General features: G+C 47.9%; 1 protein-coding gene across 1 annotated transcript; it reads left to right on the top strand.

Moving 5' to 3' along the window:
- The first annotated feature begins 2337 nt into the window (after positions 1 to 2337).
- Positions 2338 to 17127, top strand: COG1 (component of oligomeric golgi complex 1). Its single transcript, XM_084647050.1, has 14 exons — positions 2338 to 2784; positions 3383 to 3627; positions 4746 to 4927; positions 5416 to 5586; positions 5724 to 5880; positions 7109 to 7319; positions 7776 to 8564; positions 8941 to 9087; positions 11211 to 11372; positions 12276 to 12403; positions 13778 to 13886; positions 15017 to 15126; positions 15221 to 15299; positions 16962 to 17127. Exons 1-14 carry the CDS (start codon positions 2353 to 2355, stop codon positions 17100 to 17102), a joined length of 3063 nt encoding a protein of 1020 aa, XP_084503176.1. The 5' UTR covers positions 2338 to 2352; the 3' UTR covers positions 17103 to 17127.
- The last annotated feature ends 271 nt before the right edge of the window (positions 17128 to 17398 follow it).

Genomic DNA, 17398 nt, shown 5'->3' with positions numbered 1-17398 from the left:
ATGCTCAAACCACTGAGTTATCCCTTCCGCTTTTGCCATGGGACAGGGGTCAGAGTCCGGAGGCTGCAGGATACTAGATACCATTGGTGTTAAACTTGTACCACTCAAGTTGCAAATTCATCCTGAAACCTTCCACTGGGGACACAAGGGAGGTTAATTGGCTTGCTGAGCATCCACAGGCTGCTAGGACTGTTTTGTACCTAGGGCAAATGGCCTTCAAGCAACAACTAACCAAAGACAGGAGGGGAAACACAGTGGAGTTCCAAAAAGAAAAGGAGTACTTGTGGCACCTTAGAGACTAACAGTGCCTCCTAACCTTCAGATACCTGTTTCTGGAACGGCGCCGAGTTAGAATACTGTACTTTGAGATGCCTTTCCCATTTTCCCCAGCCCATCACAGCTGGCTTAGCTTTAAGGGAGATTCTGTGCATTTCATATATGAAGGATTAGATCCAATCATCCAACCTTGCCCTAAACTGAGCAGAGCATTCAGAGCTCACTGCACTACCAGGAGGAATTTAAGGTGCCCATAAGTGGAGCAAGAGTGGCATCTTCAGGACAGTGAGATGAACTATCCAGGATGGGAAGTTAACAGCTGGAAGGGCTCCCCCCAGAGCAGATTTCACACGTTCACTTCCTGCAGGAGCAGAGGAGTACTGTTAATATCACCTGTTCCTTTAGCTGGTGCTTGGAACATGTATGATCACATACGGTCTCAATTAGAAAACAAAACTAACACCTTCAAAAGAGGAGCCTGGGAACTTCAATTCATAACTCTACTGGACACTAAAAACCACAGACATAACAAAGATGCTGGCTGTATGGCTTATTACAACAATTTGTAACACTCCCTGCCTCCTACCACCCCCTTTGTCGCATGAATGCAGAGGTGTTAATTACCCACTTCATTTTAAGTGGTCTCCTGCAACATGGGTGCATCTCTTATGCTTAATCTGGCCCACTTTGTATATAGCTGTGACACTAACTGGTTATCTTCTCAGGACCTGAAGAAGAGCTCTGTGAAGCTTGAAAGTTTGCCCCTTTCAGAAACAGAAGTTGGTCCAATAAAAGATATCACCTCGCCTACCCTGGGACCCCATCCACGCTGCAAACAAATATACTCCACAAACTCTGTCACAGAGTCATTTTGAAAGGCTGAATGGAGCAAGACAAACTATCACAATTCATTTCACATGTAGGGGCAGAGTGTGCAGCTGTTTTTTCTTATGCAACCATCATCTGACTCCGTATTTAGGGCCTGATCCTGATGTTAGACACCCAAACACCTTCATAGAACTGAAGGCTAGTAGGGACCATTTAGTCTCACCTCCTGTATATCACAGGCCATTAAATTTCACCCGTTACCCCTATATTAAGCCCAATAACTTGGGTTTGACAAAAGCAGATCTTTCATATTTCTACCTTGATGCTGGCAGAAATATTTTAAAGATGCATACAAGTATATATGATCAGGCAGTACTAGGTGTTAATTAACTACAATTTAAAAACTCAATATAACCAGGTTTTAGATTGCATTTAGGCCTTCCCCTGCAAGGGGGAAATACATATGCTGTTTAAAAACCAAAGCAGACCAGTCGATTCGTATTGCGCAAGCTCCAAGCAGAACGGCAAAAAATGTCAACGAGCAGCATTTTAACTGGTCAATGTTAGGAGCTGTGCAAAAGGAAGAGGTGGACTCCAGGCTCTCAGAGAGGAATCTAAAGTCAAGGGAGACAGTGGACGAGGACTAAGCTTCGAGAACTCAGGGAGGGTGGTTTTTTATTGTGGCGGATTATTGCTTTGTGGGAATCGGTGTCGAGGTTCCACGACGATGGGTGCGTGAGAATTGCAGAAAAGGAGCGGAGGGAGGAAAACAAGGGAGTGGGGGCATCTCTGGTATGAACAGGAAATCGGAGGCGGTCTTCCAGGTTTAAAATCTCTCTGTGACTTGCTCCACCCCGGGGCCCGGGAAGCACCCCCACAGCGGCCCAGGGGGACGGGACAGGATAACATCAGCCTCTCTGAGGGGGCCAGGACAGCTGATCCCGCCCCTTGCTCTGGCAGGAAAGGCTCTGTGGGAAGGCAATGGGGCTGGGGAGGTGAGCACCCCATGGAAAGGGATGGTGATGTGAGGGAGCCCTAGGGAAAGGGATGGGGGGAAGGGGAAGTGAGGGTGCCCCTAACGAAGGGGTTGGGGGGAGGGGGAGCTCTATAGGGGGAATCACCTATGGCCTGTGGGGACCTTATGGAAGGGGGCGGGGCTCAATGGGGAGGTTGCCCTTGCCCCTCACAAAGATGGCGGCCCCTGAGGCAGACGAGCAATAACCGGAAGTCCCGCGAGCCCTCACAAAGATGGCGCCGAGCGATGCCCCCAGTGCCCGGAAGTGTCGCTGCCCCTCCCGCAGCTGGCGGCGGCACCCGTCGGACACGTCACGGGTAAAGGGACGCTCCCCCGCTTCGCGGGACGGACGGTGGCCGCCCAGGGTCGCGCCCAAGATGGCGGCGGCGGCGGGGGGGCCCGGGCTGCCGCGGGGCCCGGAGGCGGCGGCGGCGCTCTTCGAGGCGCACACGACGGCCGAGCTGCGCGAGGTGGAGCGGCGGCTGCGGGCGGGCATCGAGCAGAAGCGGGAGGAGCTGCGGCAGATGGTGGGGGAGCGCTACCGGGACCTCATCGAGGCGGCCGACACCATCGCCGAGATGCGCCTCAGCGCCGAGCACCTGCTGGGGGCGGTGCGGGGCCTGCAGCGCGGGGCGCCGGGGCCGCGGGGCGCCCGGGGGGCCCAGGTGAGCGAGGGGGCGGGGCCTGCGGGGCCCCTCCCCCCCGGGTGAGCGAGGGGGCGGGGCCTACGGGGCCCCTCCCCCCCCGGGTGAGCGAGGGGGCCCCCGCAACAAGCCACGGTCAGTGCAGCCTTGGCCCAGGACAGGCCCCCAGCCTCTAGCCAGGCCGCAGGTGCGGGCCCCACCCTAGCGTCACTGCTGGAGCCCCGCGAGGGCTGGGAGGTGCCCCTGCCCCACAGCCCCCGTCCTCCTTGTCCAGAGTCGTCCTTGTGAGACCCTGCTGCATCGCAGCGCCACTCCCGCCTGGTGGCCCCCGCACCGTCTCGGCCTTTTCCTTCCTGCCAGGGTGGATAGGACATCCTGGGAGACGAGCCCCTGAGCTGGGCATGGCTGCGGGGGGGGCGCGCGTCGTCAGTTTACCCAAAGCCTGGGTTGCAGGACTGCGTTCTGTCCAGCTTTCGCCTGTTAGCGGTCACGGCACGGAAGCGTACAGGGACAAAGCTCGGGTAGCTTCTGAAGTTAGCAGAATTACGGCGGGTGACCATTGTTGTTCCCTTGGAAGCGTGATGGTACCCACAGTCACAGCCTCTCCTTTTGTGCCCAGACTACGCTGCACTCGCAGGAGAAGTTCTATGGCACCGCAGCGCAGATCAAGCTGCTGCTGGAGATTCCCGAGAAGATCTGGAGTGCCATGGAGGCCTCTCAGTGCTTACGTGCCACTCATCTCTACCTGCTCTGCTGCCATCTCCACAGCCTCCTGCAGCTGGATTCCTCCAGCTCCCGTTACAGTCCCATCCTTGCACGCTTCCCCATCCTTGTACGACAAGTGGCAGCAGCTAGCCACTTTAGGTAAGCAGCGTGGTGGTGGTTGCAGCCCTGCCAGAGCCAGTTTGCAAATGCTGTCAGAGCATTGCACTGCCGTAATATTTTAAACCTACCTGAAGGCCCGATACAAACAAAACCTCCTATCCTCTTTTTCCTAGGGGAAGTAGGGATTATTGTTCCACAGCCACAAAAGCTGAGAGACAGAGGTGAAGCAGTTTACCCAACATCATACTGACTGACGCTGGCAGAACTGACAGTAGAACCCAGGAGTTTGACTCCCAGTGCCCTGTTCTAGATCTCTCCTTCCTCATGGGAAGAAGTGTGGTGGTGGTGGAGAATATTTTTTTTCCCTCCCCTACTTTCTCTCTATTAAGTCAAGGGCTCAACATAGCTCCCTCTATGCTTGTCAGGCATCACTCTTGAAGGGATTGCATAAAGTGAGCTGTTGTCTTCCCCCTAGCAGACAAGCGTTTCCATCCCCTGAGCAGCTCAAGATGTCAACATGAACCCTTTGTATGCAGGACAGTCCATTCCAATTGGATGGCTGAATTAGCTTGGACACCTTTGGGAGTTTCCTGGTGGAGGGTTATTACTTTGAAAGGTTCAAAATGCTGTGTACTAGAGTAAGAATGTAAGCAGTGTTAGTTTACTAAGCTGGCAGGATCATGGAATTTAAACCACCCTTTTAAGATTACACTGTTCCACCTTATACTTTACAGCCACTGGGGTAGGAAGTGTTGATGCGGTCAGGTTCCAGGACTGGGCCAGACGATCGGCTGCCCTAGGTGCCTCGTAGGTGACTCCTGTTGATTCCACCCATGGATATGAAAGGAAGCTTTGGTTTCCCATATGTTCGATTTAGTCTCTTGCTCCGCCAGGGCCACCTCCTACTTGCATCTCATGGGCAGGCAGGCGCCGCATCAGGCTGCAGCCCCAGAGTAAAGAGAGCGCAGCTGGCGGTGGAGGGAGGGACGTGGAGAGGATCCAGCTTCGGGGGACAGGGAGAGCAGCGAGTGACGACGGGGTATCTGTGGAGAGGTGCGAGCAGGAGACAGGGCCTCGGGGGTCTGGTTGTCAGCAGTTAGAAAGCTGGCAACCCTGTTCAACACCTGGTGACTGCATCTGACTTGTTTCCTTATTAGATCCACCATACTGCATGAAAGCAAATCGCTGCTAAAATGCCAGGCCGTTTCTGACCAAGCAGTGGCAGAGGCCTTATGCTCCATCATGCTTTTGGAGGACAGCTCTCCACGCCAAGCCCTGACAGACTTCCTGCTGGCCAGGAAGTCAGCTGTTCAGCAGCTTCTGAACCAGCCACATCACGGTCAGTACAACTGGCTTCGCTCCTGAACTGATGTTAAAGGAAGCTCTAAGGTCTCTTTCCCATCTCAAGGAAAGAGCAGAAACTGAGTGGAATGGAGTTTGTCCTATTTTGTAGCCTCCATGGGAACTTTGTTGCATTGAATCAGGGTTAACACACAGCTAATTATTTCCCTTGGTCCTTTAAAAACAGTAGTGGCCAAACAGGATAGCTTGCAGGAGACTCCTTTATCACAAGATGGGGGTGATTGGTTCAGAGGTACTTGTGTAGCTAACTGATCCATCACAATAACTCTGCTTTGCTGTATCTATAAGTTACTCCATGCTCTGCCCATCTCCATTATCTATAGAAACAGCTGGTATCTTCACTGTAAATACACATCTGGCCTGGAAAAATGTTTGTCCTTTCTGACCAGCATTGTTCTTATTATGGGACTGCTTTAATGAGGAAGGTTAGGGCTGCTGCCTCTATTAAGAAATTTTTCTTTTTAGGTGCGGGAATAAAAGCTCAGGTGTGTTCGTTGATGGAGTTGCTAACCACCACCTTGTACCAGGCTCATGTCCTGTTTTACACTCTGCCTGAAGGGGTGCCCTCAGATCCAACCCTGCCCTGCAGCTTGCTCTTCTCAATGCTGGAGACCACAACAGGCCAGGATCCAGCAGGTGAGTAGCTTGCTCAGGCAATGAGACTTGGGATTGGTTTCACTATCTCATGGTCATTTGTGCGTGTTCCTCATACAACTAGGGCTTAGTCAAGACCCCATTGAACCCACCCCACTCATGCGGCACAATTCTTCTAGGTAAAGGCATCAAAGTTTTGAAAGAGGAGATGCAGCTGAGCAGCTGGTTCAAATATCTACCACTGTCCATTGTAGAGTTCCAGCCAACCCTCCGAACCCTGGCACATCCAATCAGCCAGGACTACCTGAGAGAGACTCTTCAGAAGTGGATTAACATGTGAGTGTATAGAGGGAGCTTCTTCTAAGGGATGGATTAGGACAGTACTTGTTCTGTCACTGTATTCCTCCTCTAGTGAAAGGGAGTGAGGCGCCATCAGACACCACTAGATCTGTCTAGCAGCATAGAGTGCTTCTGCAGCACCTAAGCAGCTCAACAGCAATCCTTGGCTGGGGGGTCGTAAAATGGAGCCAAGTCTACTCACCTGCCTGTTATCCCCATAGAAGCGTATCAGGACGCCCGTGTCTGCCACAGAGATGCTGAGATAAGGGATTATACAGACTAAATGCTTTCTCGAAAGCCAGGTTGTTCAATACATCAGTAAGGCAGCAGATTATAACCAGAGCACTTCCCTGCAACGCTGAGTGATCTGTGTCTAGCGTCCCTGCAGTATTACCGAAAATAAAGTCCCCCAAACTCTTATCCAAATAGAAAAATGCCTCTAAGTGCTTACCTATACTCTTCGGTTTTTCCTTCCTGGGGTTGTTCTCATTCTAGCATCTCTTTTCTTCCTGCTGTCCTCCTGAGCACCATGCAAGAGAGCTGGCAGAGCCTACATTATAAAGGTCCCAGGCTCCTCCCCTTTCCCAGCATGCCTTGCTAAGAGGAGAGTAACAGTCAGGCCTCCCTTTCCTTATGTAGTGGCTCAGTCAGCCCCATGTGACTCTGCCCTCTACCTATGAAATGCATGAAAGTGTAAGCAAACGGTAGCTCTTAGCTGCAGTCAGACTGAAGTTTGAAGCCTTCTTTGGTTGAGAGGAATTCTTACCCCCAAACTTCTCCCTGCCCGGCTGCCCCATTTTATCCTCCAAAGAGCACCTCCGTCAGGGGCCCATATGTGCTAGGTTGGCTAGCGGGGAGTTGTTACAGAGTAAGATGATGGTCTTTGCCCACCCCTGGTACAGTGCCCCTTGCCTGTGGTCCAGGGCGCTGAGATACATGGGCTGGGACCCTGTAGGGGAGCATGATGTGCGTCTAGTAGTTCCTGGGGATGACGCAACATGTGGGTCAACATGGCCAGGAATGCAAGTGGCTGGATCACTGTGAGGTGGCAGGTAAACTTCCTAGGTCATTTTCAGTCCTGCCACGGGTCTCCTTGCTGGATCCTTTCACAAAGCAATAAGAATCCCTTTGTAGTCCAGCCTAGAACAGTAAAGTAAAAGTTCTCTGCTGCATTGCCTGGAGCTGTGATATGAGGGAATGGGACTGAAGTGAATATTGCTTTCAGGTGTAATGAAGATATCAAATCTGGGCTTATCACTCTGCTGGGCTACGTGAAGAGCCTGAAAGGCCTAGCTGGCATCCGTGACGCTGTGTGGGAGCTGCTCACTGGTGAGTCCATGAGCCAGAACTGGGACACAGTGTGTCATCGACTCTTGGACAAGCCCATCTCCTTCTGGGAGGACTTGCTGCGTCAGCTTTTCTTGGACAGGTTACAGGTGAGATGCTGTCGGGGCTTAACCAGGCTGACTTTGGCAATGTTTAAGTGCTGTCTGCTTCCCTAGCCTGGCAGTCTCAGCAGAGAACAGGTCATGAGGGGCATACGTTAGCTGGGTGGGGGACAATGTTCCCTCTAATTTTTTGACAGGCCATGTGCGCAAAAAATTTCTTCTGTGTAAATTTTTGTGCGCGCGGTGCTTCACCGTGTGTGCAGGGTTTAGGATCTGTGTGTACGCACACATGCACAGCTTAGAGGGAACAGTGTGGCGGGGGAGGGGAAGGCTGGTGCTGCATGGGGAAGCTTGCACAGCTGCTCCCCTTGCGGTACTGTCTGGGGAGAGAGGTCTTCACTCTCCAGGGCCGCCCACAGTACCTTTCAGCAGCCATAGAGGCACTCTTAAAATGGGTGATGTGGCAGCCACTGAGACCTGAGAAGGGAAAGTTCTCTTTTCCAGACCCTGACGAAGGAAGGATTTGACTCCATCTCCAGCAGTTCGAAACAGCTTCTTATCTTAGCTCTACAGGAGCTTGAAGTCAAGTCCAGTACCTCCACCCCCAGCAAGCACATCCAATTTGAACACAACATGGTTTTGTTTCTGTGGTCAGAGAGCCCCAGCGACATGCCTTCTGATGCTGCCTGGGTCAACGTGGCAAACCGCAGCCAATTTGCAAAGAGTGGCCTGTCTATGAAGGCCCAGGCTCTCACTCCCTGCGTGCAGAGCTTCTGTTCTGCCTTGGATACCAAACTGAAGGCCAAACTGGATGACCTTCTGTCCTACCTGCCCTCTGACTCTTCCACACCCAAAGAGATATTGGGCGTGCAGTCCAGGAACTCTGCTTTTGATAGATATGCTGATGCTGGCACCGTAGAAGAGCTGCTCCGTGATCACTGCATTACCTGCATTCAGTATGTCTTGGGCTGTGTTAGAGAAGAGCTGCAGAGTGCTGAGGACAAGCTGAAAGGAGACACAGACGCTCTGAACGATGCCAAACTTAATACCGTCCTCTTCATGGCTAGACTTTGTCAGTCACTAGGTGAACTGTGTCCTCACCTGAAGCAGTGCATTCTGGGTAAATCAGGCAGCACAGAGAATGTAATGAGGGAGACCCGGTCTTTTAAAAAGCTGGGGAAAGGGAAAGTCCAGGAGGTGAATCCCATGCAGGCCAAGTGGCAGGAAGTGAAAGAACAACTCCTGCAACAGAGCCTGTTTGCATATCAGATTTGGAGCTCAACTGTTGTAAAAGTAAGTAGCCAGTTTTCTTTGGGCGCACTCCTTTCCTACTTAAGTTTCTCTTTCACAGCTGCCCACAGCCACCACTGTGCTTGTCGTTCTAGTTCTTCAGAGACTTTCCATTCATTAGAACACTGCTACTACTAGAATTAGGGTACCTAATCAGTTTCCAATGACTGTGGCTGAGCTATGGCTCTGAAATAGTCACACTCTGAGGTGCCAGATCCCCTTGGTGTGACGCTCTTAAAGACAAATGGAAAATACTTTGCCCACCTCAGTCTCCTCAGCAGATTCACTAAGTGAAAAACACAAGGGAGCCATAAATAGACTGCCTGACCCCAGTACCTGCATTGGCCTGTTACTGAATATTTGTATTTTTCCCTTCTAGGTCCTGGTTCACAGTTTCACCAAAACTTTGCTGCTAGATGCAGCTGGCTCTATCTTAGCTACAGCCACCAACTGGGATGAAATTGAAATTCAGGAGGAGACAGAAACAGGAAGCAGCATAACGTCAAAGATCCGACTCCCTGTACAGGTGTGAGCAATGTCCTCTGTGTGAATGGAGGGAAATAATCTTTCAGGAGGCCAAAAGCTGCTTGTAAAATAGTCAGTAAACCTGCATTTCACTCTAGGAGGTTTCACTGAATTCACTCCTATCTTATGAAATCTTCCTGCACTCACGGTCACATATCCAAGTCCTAGGGGGCAACTTGAAGATCTTAGGACTTCTGCCAAAGAATACGCATGCAGTGTTGTAGCTCTCTGTCTCAAGATAGGAGAGAGAGGGAGCTTTTATTGAACCAACTTCTGTTGGTTAGAGACTTTTGCACTTCCACAGAGCTCTTCTTCAGGTCTGTCCTATAGGAGAATGTGAATGTAAATACGCTGTGAGGGATAAGCCCCAGCCATCCCCTGGCCAACATTCCCCCTCTCACTAAAAGCGGTCCCTAAAGTCCATGTTGCTGACTTGGTGCTGTACCCAGAATGGCTGGTGTTTGTATAACACTGTCACTACATCACCTGTAGCCCAACTTTTTGGCTTTATTCCTAATTATTTGCAGTACTTTTCATTGTGTGCTGGGTAATGCTTAAGGAGAACAGTCCCTGCCCTGAGATGCTCCCGCTGTAGAGATAGTCAGGGAAAGGGGAATTAAAAGAGGCAGCTTATAATGTACAAATCAATAAGATTCCTTAAACTCACTTCTGCTGCACTGCCTTTAAGACAAACTCAAAGGTGGACAAGGATGAGCTGTAGGAAAGAAGGCAAGGTGGTGATTGTATAAATCTGACAAACAAGTGGATGAGATTGGGCAGCAATAGTGGAGCAGCAGGGGTAGGAAAGTTGAGAAGAGACAAAGCTATGTAGACTTTTGAAGGTGGTGACAAGCAGCAGATATTGGCTGGGAAGCCAACTGAGGGACTGAAGAAAGGGAGGAGTTACATGTCAGACAGGCAAGAAAGAGGAGTTTAGCAGCAGCATTTTATACAGACTGAAGGGAGTGGATGTGTGAGAGAGACATTAGGGTGAAGAGGGAAGATACTGCAGGCAGCAAGGCAGGCTATAATGAGGCCTGAACAAGAGACGTGGTTGGGTGGCGGAAAGCAAAGGACAGAATGAAGGAAGTAGCATCCAGATTTGGAATGTCTTGTAAGTGTGGGGTAAGGGAAAAGGAGGAGTAAAAACATACCCCTCAGATTGTAAGCCTGAGTGACTAGGAGGATGGTGTTGTGAACCGTGATAGGAAAAGTGGGAAGACAAGTTCAGTTTTTGTCTATATTCAGTTTAAGATCTGTCTTAATACAGTGATGGAAGCCAGACAAGTACTTATCTGAGCACCTTATAACCTTTAATGTATTTAACGTCTTGATGCCTATGAGGACATCAGACAATTGAAATGTGGGATTGGATAGGAGACAGGCCAGTGATAGAAAGAGATTTGTGAGTTATCAGCAACACAGACGATGGCTAAAACTAATGGAAAGAGCAAAGAGAAAGCCCTGGGGAACCCCCACCAAAGCCAGGGGAAGAGCTGGCCCCACCAAAAAACACAGAGGAGAAAAGATAGTATCTCAAAACCCTGCTGAGGATAAGATGTCAGGAAGGAGGGGTTGAGCTGCAGCTCTAGGATGAGGATAGAATAGAAGCCCAGAGGTTTGGCCAGGAAGAGGTAACTGAAGACCAAAATGAAACCAGTTTCAGTAGAGTGGAAAAAAGTTAGAAGCCCATCTGGAAGGAAGATAACAGACCTAGAGGAGGGAAAATCAGTACTTTGGTTGTAGACTACATATTTCCTGATTTTCGAGTGGAAGGGATGATAGCTGGAAAGGCAGATGGGGCTAACAGATGGTTCTGAAGATAGTGGAGACCAGGACATGCTTCATGAGGGGAAAGATCCAGAGGATGATGAGAGGGAAAGGGTATGTACGGAGTCAGTAAGAGTAAGGAGGTAGGACAGGATGTTAGCATTGAGGCAGCCTTCTGTGAGGGGAGAAGGCAAGAGACCAAGGTTGGTGATGAGGAAGGAGAAGATACCAGGAGAAACCCAGAATTCACATAACCTCTCTCATTCACCTTGATAATGCCAACAACCCATACAGAAAGGTCAGGAACATATCCGCTTTTACTGGTGTCCTGTGTGTGTTTTTTCCCCCCAACAGCCATCCTGGTATGTTCAGTGCCTCCTCTTCAGCTTGTGTCAAGAAGTCAATCGGGTTGGAGGTCACGCTCTACCAAAGCGTACCTTGCAGCTGCTGCTGAAGACCTGCCTGGCGGAAGTGCTGGCTGGCTATGAGAAGCTTGTTGAAGAGAAGCAGGAGAAGGTATTCAGCTAGGATTTTGTTCTACACCCTGGATTTTTGGTTGTACTGAAAGGGAATCTGCAAGTGCAGTCACAATTATAGTCAATCTTTCCTACTGATCAGGGAACCCCAAAAATTCATCCCTGAGAAGCCCCCAGAAATTTAAGCTTGTTTTATGGGACATAACCTGGGACTGGGATCCAGCTTAATGCAAAATCTCTACACTCCAGTGCTGCAGTTATCATCCAAGCCTTCCTTTCATGGGTTTTGAGACTGTAAAGTGCTGTAAGCCCTTGAGAGCCTGTGCAGGAAAGGGAAGTAGCCGCTTGCATGCTCCCGTGACAATGCTCTAGTTCTTCCACCTGTCTGCTTGCATGGCCAGCAAAGGCCTCTGAAAGGGAAAGAGCTTTGTTAAGGCCCTACTTTTCCATTAGCATGATGCTAAGAGAGATGGCTGCAGTTCCAGGAGAGCTATGGTGTTACTTCAGTAATAGACTAGACAGATCTTCTGCATATTCCATTTCTTAGAAACTGAAGTGAATGCTTTCTTTGTCCAATACACGTGTCAGAACATACTTAAGTCTTTTCTTCTGCTTCGGGAGCTACTTGGCGTGACTGGTTTGGTCATTTCTTTTCAATGTGGCTTTGCTAATATGTCCAGAAGCCTTTGGAACGGTTAGGGCTAAGACATTCATGGCACTTCACAAATGAGACCATGTCTGCCCTGAGGAGCATACAATATGAGTCAACATACAAAGAGGATGTGACAAGAGTGGATGTGGCATAGGATAGCTAACTGAACTGTTGGACTTAAGCCTGCTGCTGATTGTTCTGAGTATTTTGTTTGTTCTGTCTTGAAAAAAACATTTGGAAACCATTATTATAAAGAGAATGTTGAAACATACCCTTCTGCCTTCCTTACAGAAAGAACGCACGTTCCCAATGACTCAGAACAGGGCGTTGCAGTTGCTCTATGATCTGCGTTATTTGAATATAGTCCTAACAGCTAAGAGTGAGGAAGCAAAAACCAGCAGGAGCAAGCAGGACTCCAGGTACAGTGTACTGCCAGTGTTCTAAGCCAAGCATCAGAGAGGCTGTTCAGGGTCTGAAGCAAGTTCTCAGTCCAGTTCTGACATCCTACTTCCTCGCACACAATCACAACTTAAAGGCAGTCTAAACAGAAAGTGGCTCATTCAGCCTTGCTCTATGACAGAAGCCACCTACAGAGAAGTTCTTCAGGGAAAGCTAGAAGCCCTACAGGGCAGCATATGGGACATTGGTATGTCTGCCACTACCCATCATCTTTTCACCAATTCTTAAGCATAGTCTAAAAATCTCAGAGTGGGATGAGGGTGGAGTATTGGAGCTGAGCCAGGCCAACCAGTCTCCTCAATGGGGGTAGACCTGGTATCACTAACTGATGCCTCCAGAGAACTCTTCTGCCTGGTCATGGAACTAGTCTTGAAGAACCTTACTTTTAGAAATCACACCTGTTTAGCAACAGGTTTGTGAAGCAGAAGAATAGGGAGCACAAATCCCACTCAGACACTTGGCTTCCACTCTAAGGGTATGTCTACACTACGAAATTAGGTCGAATTTATAGAAGTTGGTTTTTTAGAAATCGGTTTTATATATTCGAGTGTGTGTCCCCACAGAAAATGCTCTAAGTGCATTAACTCGGCAGAGTGCTTCCACAGTACCGAGGTAAGAGTCAACTTCCGGAGTGTCGTACTGTGGGTAGCTATCCCACAGTTCCCGCAGTCTCCGGAAATGAGATGCAAAAGTTCGCGGTTCTTTTCCTGTCTACCTGGCCAGTGCATCTGAGTTGAGAGCGCTGTCCAGAGCAGTCACAATGGAGCACTCTGGGATAGCTCCCGGAGGCCAATATCGTCAAATTGTGTCCACAGTACCCCCAAATTCGACTCGGCAAGGCCAATTTAAGTGCTAATCCACTTGTCAGGGGTGGAGTAAGGAAGTTGATTTTAAAAGCCCTTTAAGTCGAAAAAAAGGGCTTCATTGTGTGGACGGGTGCAGGTTTACATCGATTTAACGCTGTTAAATTCGACCTAAAGTCCTAGTGTAGACCAGGGCTAAGAGTGTTCTGTAAATAGGAACAGAAAAGCCTTCAAAATTACATTAAAGTACTTTCACCTCTTCCCTGCTGCAGGTAGAGGCTTATTGAATGGAAGTTTTTCCTCTGTCACAAGTCTGCAGAAGCCTTGTGAAACTGAAAACTGCTGCTCCTCTGATGTGTGCCTCCTACTTGTACTCAGACAGAGGTCAGCTGAGAGGGGAGCAGCTCAGTTTCATGAGGGACCACTGCAATACCAATTTCCACTTGCCCCATCATAAGCATCTGTCCACCTTGTAATCTACTTTTATTTAATATGAAGATCTGTAATGGCATCTTTTTGGTCTCGTTGCAGGATTGAGAAGGTGACAGACTTCTTAGAAGCCAACATTGATCCGTTTGACTTGGATGTTTTTACTCCACATTTGAATAGCAGCCTTAACCGCCTGGTGCAACGAACCTCTGTAAGTTCAGGGGAAAGGAATTCCCTGCAATAGAAGTAAATGTTGCAAAACCTGTTTACTGCTTTATTCTACTGCAGAGTTATCAAGCAAGCTGATCATTTCCTCACATTATGCAGTTCAACTGCAGCTAACTATTGGCCTGCACTCAACATTGCAGATGGGATATTTAAAGCCAGCTGGAGCTAGGCATAGCTTGCTGAGCGAGTTCTCTATAGCATGATAGATACACACTCACTCAGCTCTCTTCCTTCTGTAACCAAAAGGGAGAGTCATTAGAATCTGTGAAATACAAACTGCCACATAGTCAGCCCCAGATTCTACTACCATAGTAGCAGGCAGTTAGCTGAGGCATGGTCTACACTAGGAATTTGTCAGTATAACTACATCACTCAGGGGTGTTGAGCGATGTAGTTAGTGCTATTTTTCACAGGAGGTCTTCTCCCATCACCCTGGCTACTGCCTCTAGGGAAGATGGAGTACCTACACAGACAGAAGCAGCTCTCCTTTTGCTAGAAGCTGGGAATAGGTGACAAGGGATGGATCCCTTGATTCCTTGTTCTGTTCATTCCCTTTGGGGCACCTGGCACTGGCAACTGTCGGAAGACAGGATACTGGGCTCGATGGACCTTTGGTCTGACCCAGTATGGCTGTTCTTAGTGAAAATACCACCTAGAAGCACCACTGCACCTCTGTAAGTTAGAGAAGCTCTGATGAAAGGAAACAAGTTTAAGAGAGTGAGGGGAGACAAGTCAGCTGCCTTGAAATGGAAAAATTAACATTTTGGGGAAAGGATTCAGCCTTAAAGACAATTCTGTGTGTATTTGAGAGCTTCTGTATACAGGCAAAAAGAAAAGGAGTACTAGTGGCACCTTAGAGACTAACATTTATTTGAGCATAAGCTTTCGTGAGCTACAGCTCACTTCATCTGTAGCTCACGAAAGCTTATGCTCAAATAAATGTTAGTCTCTAAGGTGCCACTAGTACTCCTTTTCTTTTTGCGAATACAGACTAACACGGCTGCTATTCTGAAACCTGTATACAGGCACAGGCTTCTTGTTACTTGAGCAGTTTGGGTTACAGAATCCTCAGCCACCTGAAAAACAAAATGACACTTATTTCCTGTCTTCTAGGTCCTGTTTGGCCTACTCACTGGGGCGGAGAATCAGTATACCAATAGAAGCAATAATTTGAGCTCCCAGGAGCCTTACAATATCTTGCCATTAGCATCTAGTCAAATAAGGTAAGTTGCTCAGTGATGCAGATATCACTTTTTAGAAAGCAAGTGTCTTGAACTGAATGGTATGACTGAATACATTTCCTTATTTCTCTCTAAGATTTGGACTTCTACCGCTTAGTATGTCAAGCTCTCGAAAGACTAAATCTGCTGTTAAAAACCCAGAAAATCAGACTCAGGTTGGTGACTTTGTTATAAACCATCCTAATCTTACCACATATCCCTACTGTGTTACCAGAGCAGGGAAGCAGCATTGTAAATAAGGGTTCCAGGCTTGCTGAGGAGACTTAAAAAAAAAAAAGCAAGAACTTGGTTCGGGGTGCTTAAGAAGGGAGAACGGGTTGAGTAAATATTTAAGTCAGCAGCCCCTAGTAAGAGACAAGTACTTTTCAAACAGTCCCAAGCAGGGTTGCTTTTAAAAATACTGTACAAATCCTAATCCTCACATTAGTTTTGCAAGTAATCATACCCTCCCCCACCCCTTTAAAAAAAAAGCCAACAGGAAACCTGATTAGCTCATTTTCCTTAAGCGATTTGCTAAAGGCCAAAAGCAAGTCCGGAAGCACAGAATTCCAGACCTCTAGCCCCCAGCTGACAGACCATGTAAGTTTATGCAGTGATGACTTAAAATTTTGCTTCTTCATCTGTATTTAAGGGAAGTAGCAAGGAATGTTAAGCTGTTAAAGGATGCTAACTATTTTATAAACTTCCTTCCAGTATGATGGTGACCCGTACTCCTGAAGAAATCTTGCTTGGGTATTTAAGCTTGTGTGCATTCTGAGTGGCTTGCTTCACCTACAATGGCATTTAGTATTGTCCAGTTGCTCTGTATTAAATTTTATATTAACCTAAATTGTACACAGATACTCATTCCCCATCATTTAAATGTCTGTTTAGGCAGGGCTCCTGTGTGGAGGACTGGGAGAGCCAAGGAAGACCTAGCTGCTTCAGGAAGTGGTATTCCTAAACGCACTCATCCCTCCAAGTCATCACTGAACCCATACCCCACTATGGTGCAGTAGGGCAGTCCTGACTGATTTCATTTAATAAAGATCCACTTCTCTATTTAAGAGTAGAGACATTTACCTAAATGGGGGCCAACCTATCACAATCTGCTAATTCAAGTTCTTCATGTAATTCAGTGGGAGAACTTCTTGGCTTTAATTGTTCTAAAGAGCACACTTGTTTCAAAACAATTCAATGTTAGAAAAATTATCTAGTATAGTTTAGAAACAGTGACATTTCTTCCATACCTGCCTGTGTGTTTACTAGTTGTAGCTGCAGTGATGTGTGTATATATAGTTTAATAGAAAGCCCCTTTTCTGAATTACTAGCAGATATGCGCTCTCTGCCTTTTCTCAGATCCCACCATCTAATGAATCATGTAAGATTGTGTAGAGTACTTAATCAAAAACTATTGTCTAGGTATAGGGACAGTTGCATTTTATCATTTTTAAAGCACAGGAGAAAATAGAGTAAGCCCCTTTCCTGGGCTAGTCAGTAAAAACAATCACATTAAGTGATTCTTACAAGTCTTAAGTAGTTAACAGCATACTGATCTAGTTTAAAAAGTTGCACAGGGGGAAGCTCTGATACCAGAACCTAGAAACCCCTCTCTAGTACTAGAAATCTAGTGTAGACAAGGCTTTTTAGGCTGAGTAATCCTGTATATGTAGCTGGAGAGGCAGGGGTTCAGGTTGGACTTAGTACCTACTCAGTTATACAGTTCTTGATTCTCTTACCTTACTGTGCCTCCCTGCAGCTGCTAACCACTGGCTGTGTGTGGAATCAATGTAAGAGGCAGTATAGCAGTCACTGATTCTCTTTTAAAAAACACACAGGTTCCACCTCCTTCAGTCATAAGAGCAGAAGAGGAAACATTCCGCCCCGGTTCCTTGTTCAGACAGCTTGCAACAGAGGAGGAGGACACAGCTGCACCATCCCTGTTCAAACTGGGTTGGCTCTCTAGCATGACCAAGTGATCTAATAAAAAGATGAAACACTTAAGTTTGCCTGCACCATTCATTTCCACTTGGAACACACTCTCCCAGGCCTGTACTGGCTAAACTGTTCAGCATTAGTCACTAAGAAAATAAGACAGCATGCTCTTATCCCTTTCCCTAGCCACAGTATATTTGTTATACTATTATTTAAATTAGAATTTAGTTAAGATATTGCAGTGTGACTGCTGAAGCAAAAAATTAACAAAATGCTCTTACCCTTCCCTCTCAGTTTTATCATGTAAAGCTGGGTAAGGGAAGAAGAAAAGTTAATTCAT

Source organism: Lepidochelys olivacea (genome assembly GCF_965140295.1).
Source record: "Lepidochelys olivacea isolate rLepOli2 genome assembly, chromosome: 14".
In the NCBI taxonomy this organism is placed as follows: Eukaryota; Metazoa; Chordata; order Testudines; family Cheloniidae; genus Lepidochelys; species Lepidochelys olivacea.
This window is presented reverse-complemented; position numbering and strand designations above follow the sequence as displayed.

What these genes read in the sequence shown, in the direction of transcription:
- COG1 (XM_084647050.1), top strand. Translation starts at nt 2,353, where the DNA reads ATGGCGCCGAGCGATGCCCCCAGTGCCCGGAAGTGTCGCTGCCCCTCC. An exon ending in TCTGAACCAGCCACATCACG is followed by an intron (nt 4,928 to 5,415) that starts GTCAGTACAACT and finishes TTTTCTTTTTAG; the next exon opens with GTGCGGGAATAAAAGCTCAG. An exon ending in GCCTGGTGCAACGAACCTCT is followed by an intron (nt 13,887 to 15,016) that starts GTAAGTTCAGGG and finishes CCTGTCTTCTAG; the next exon opens with GTCCTGTTTGGCCTACTCAC.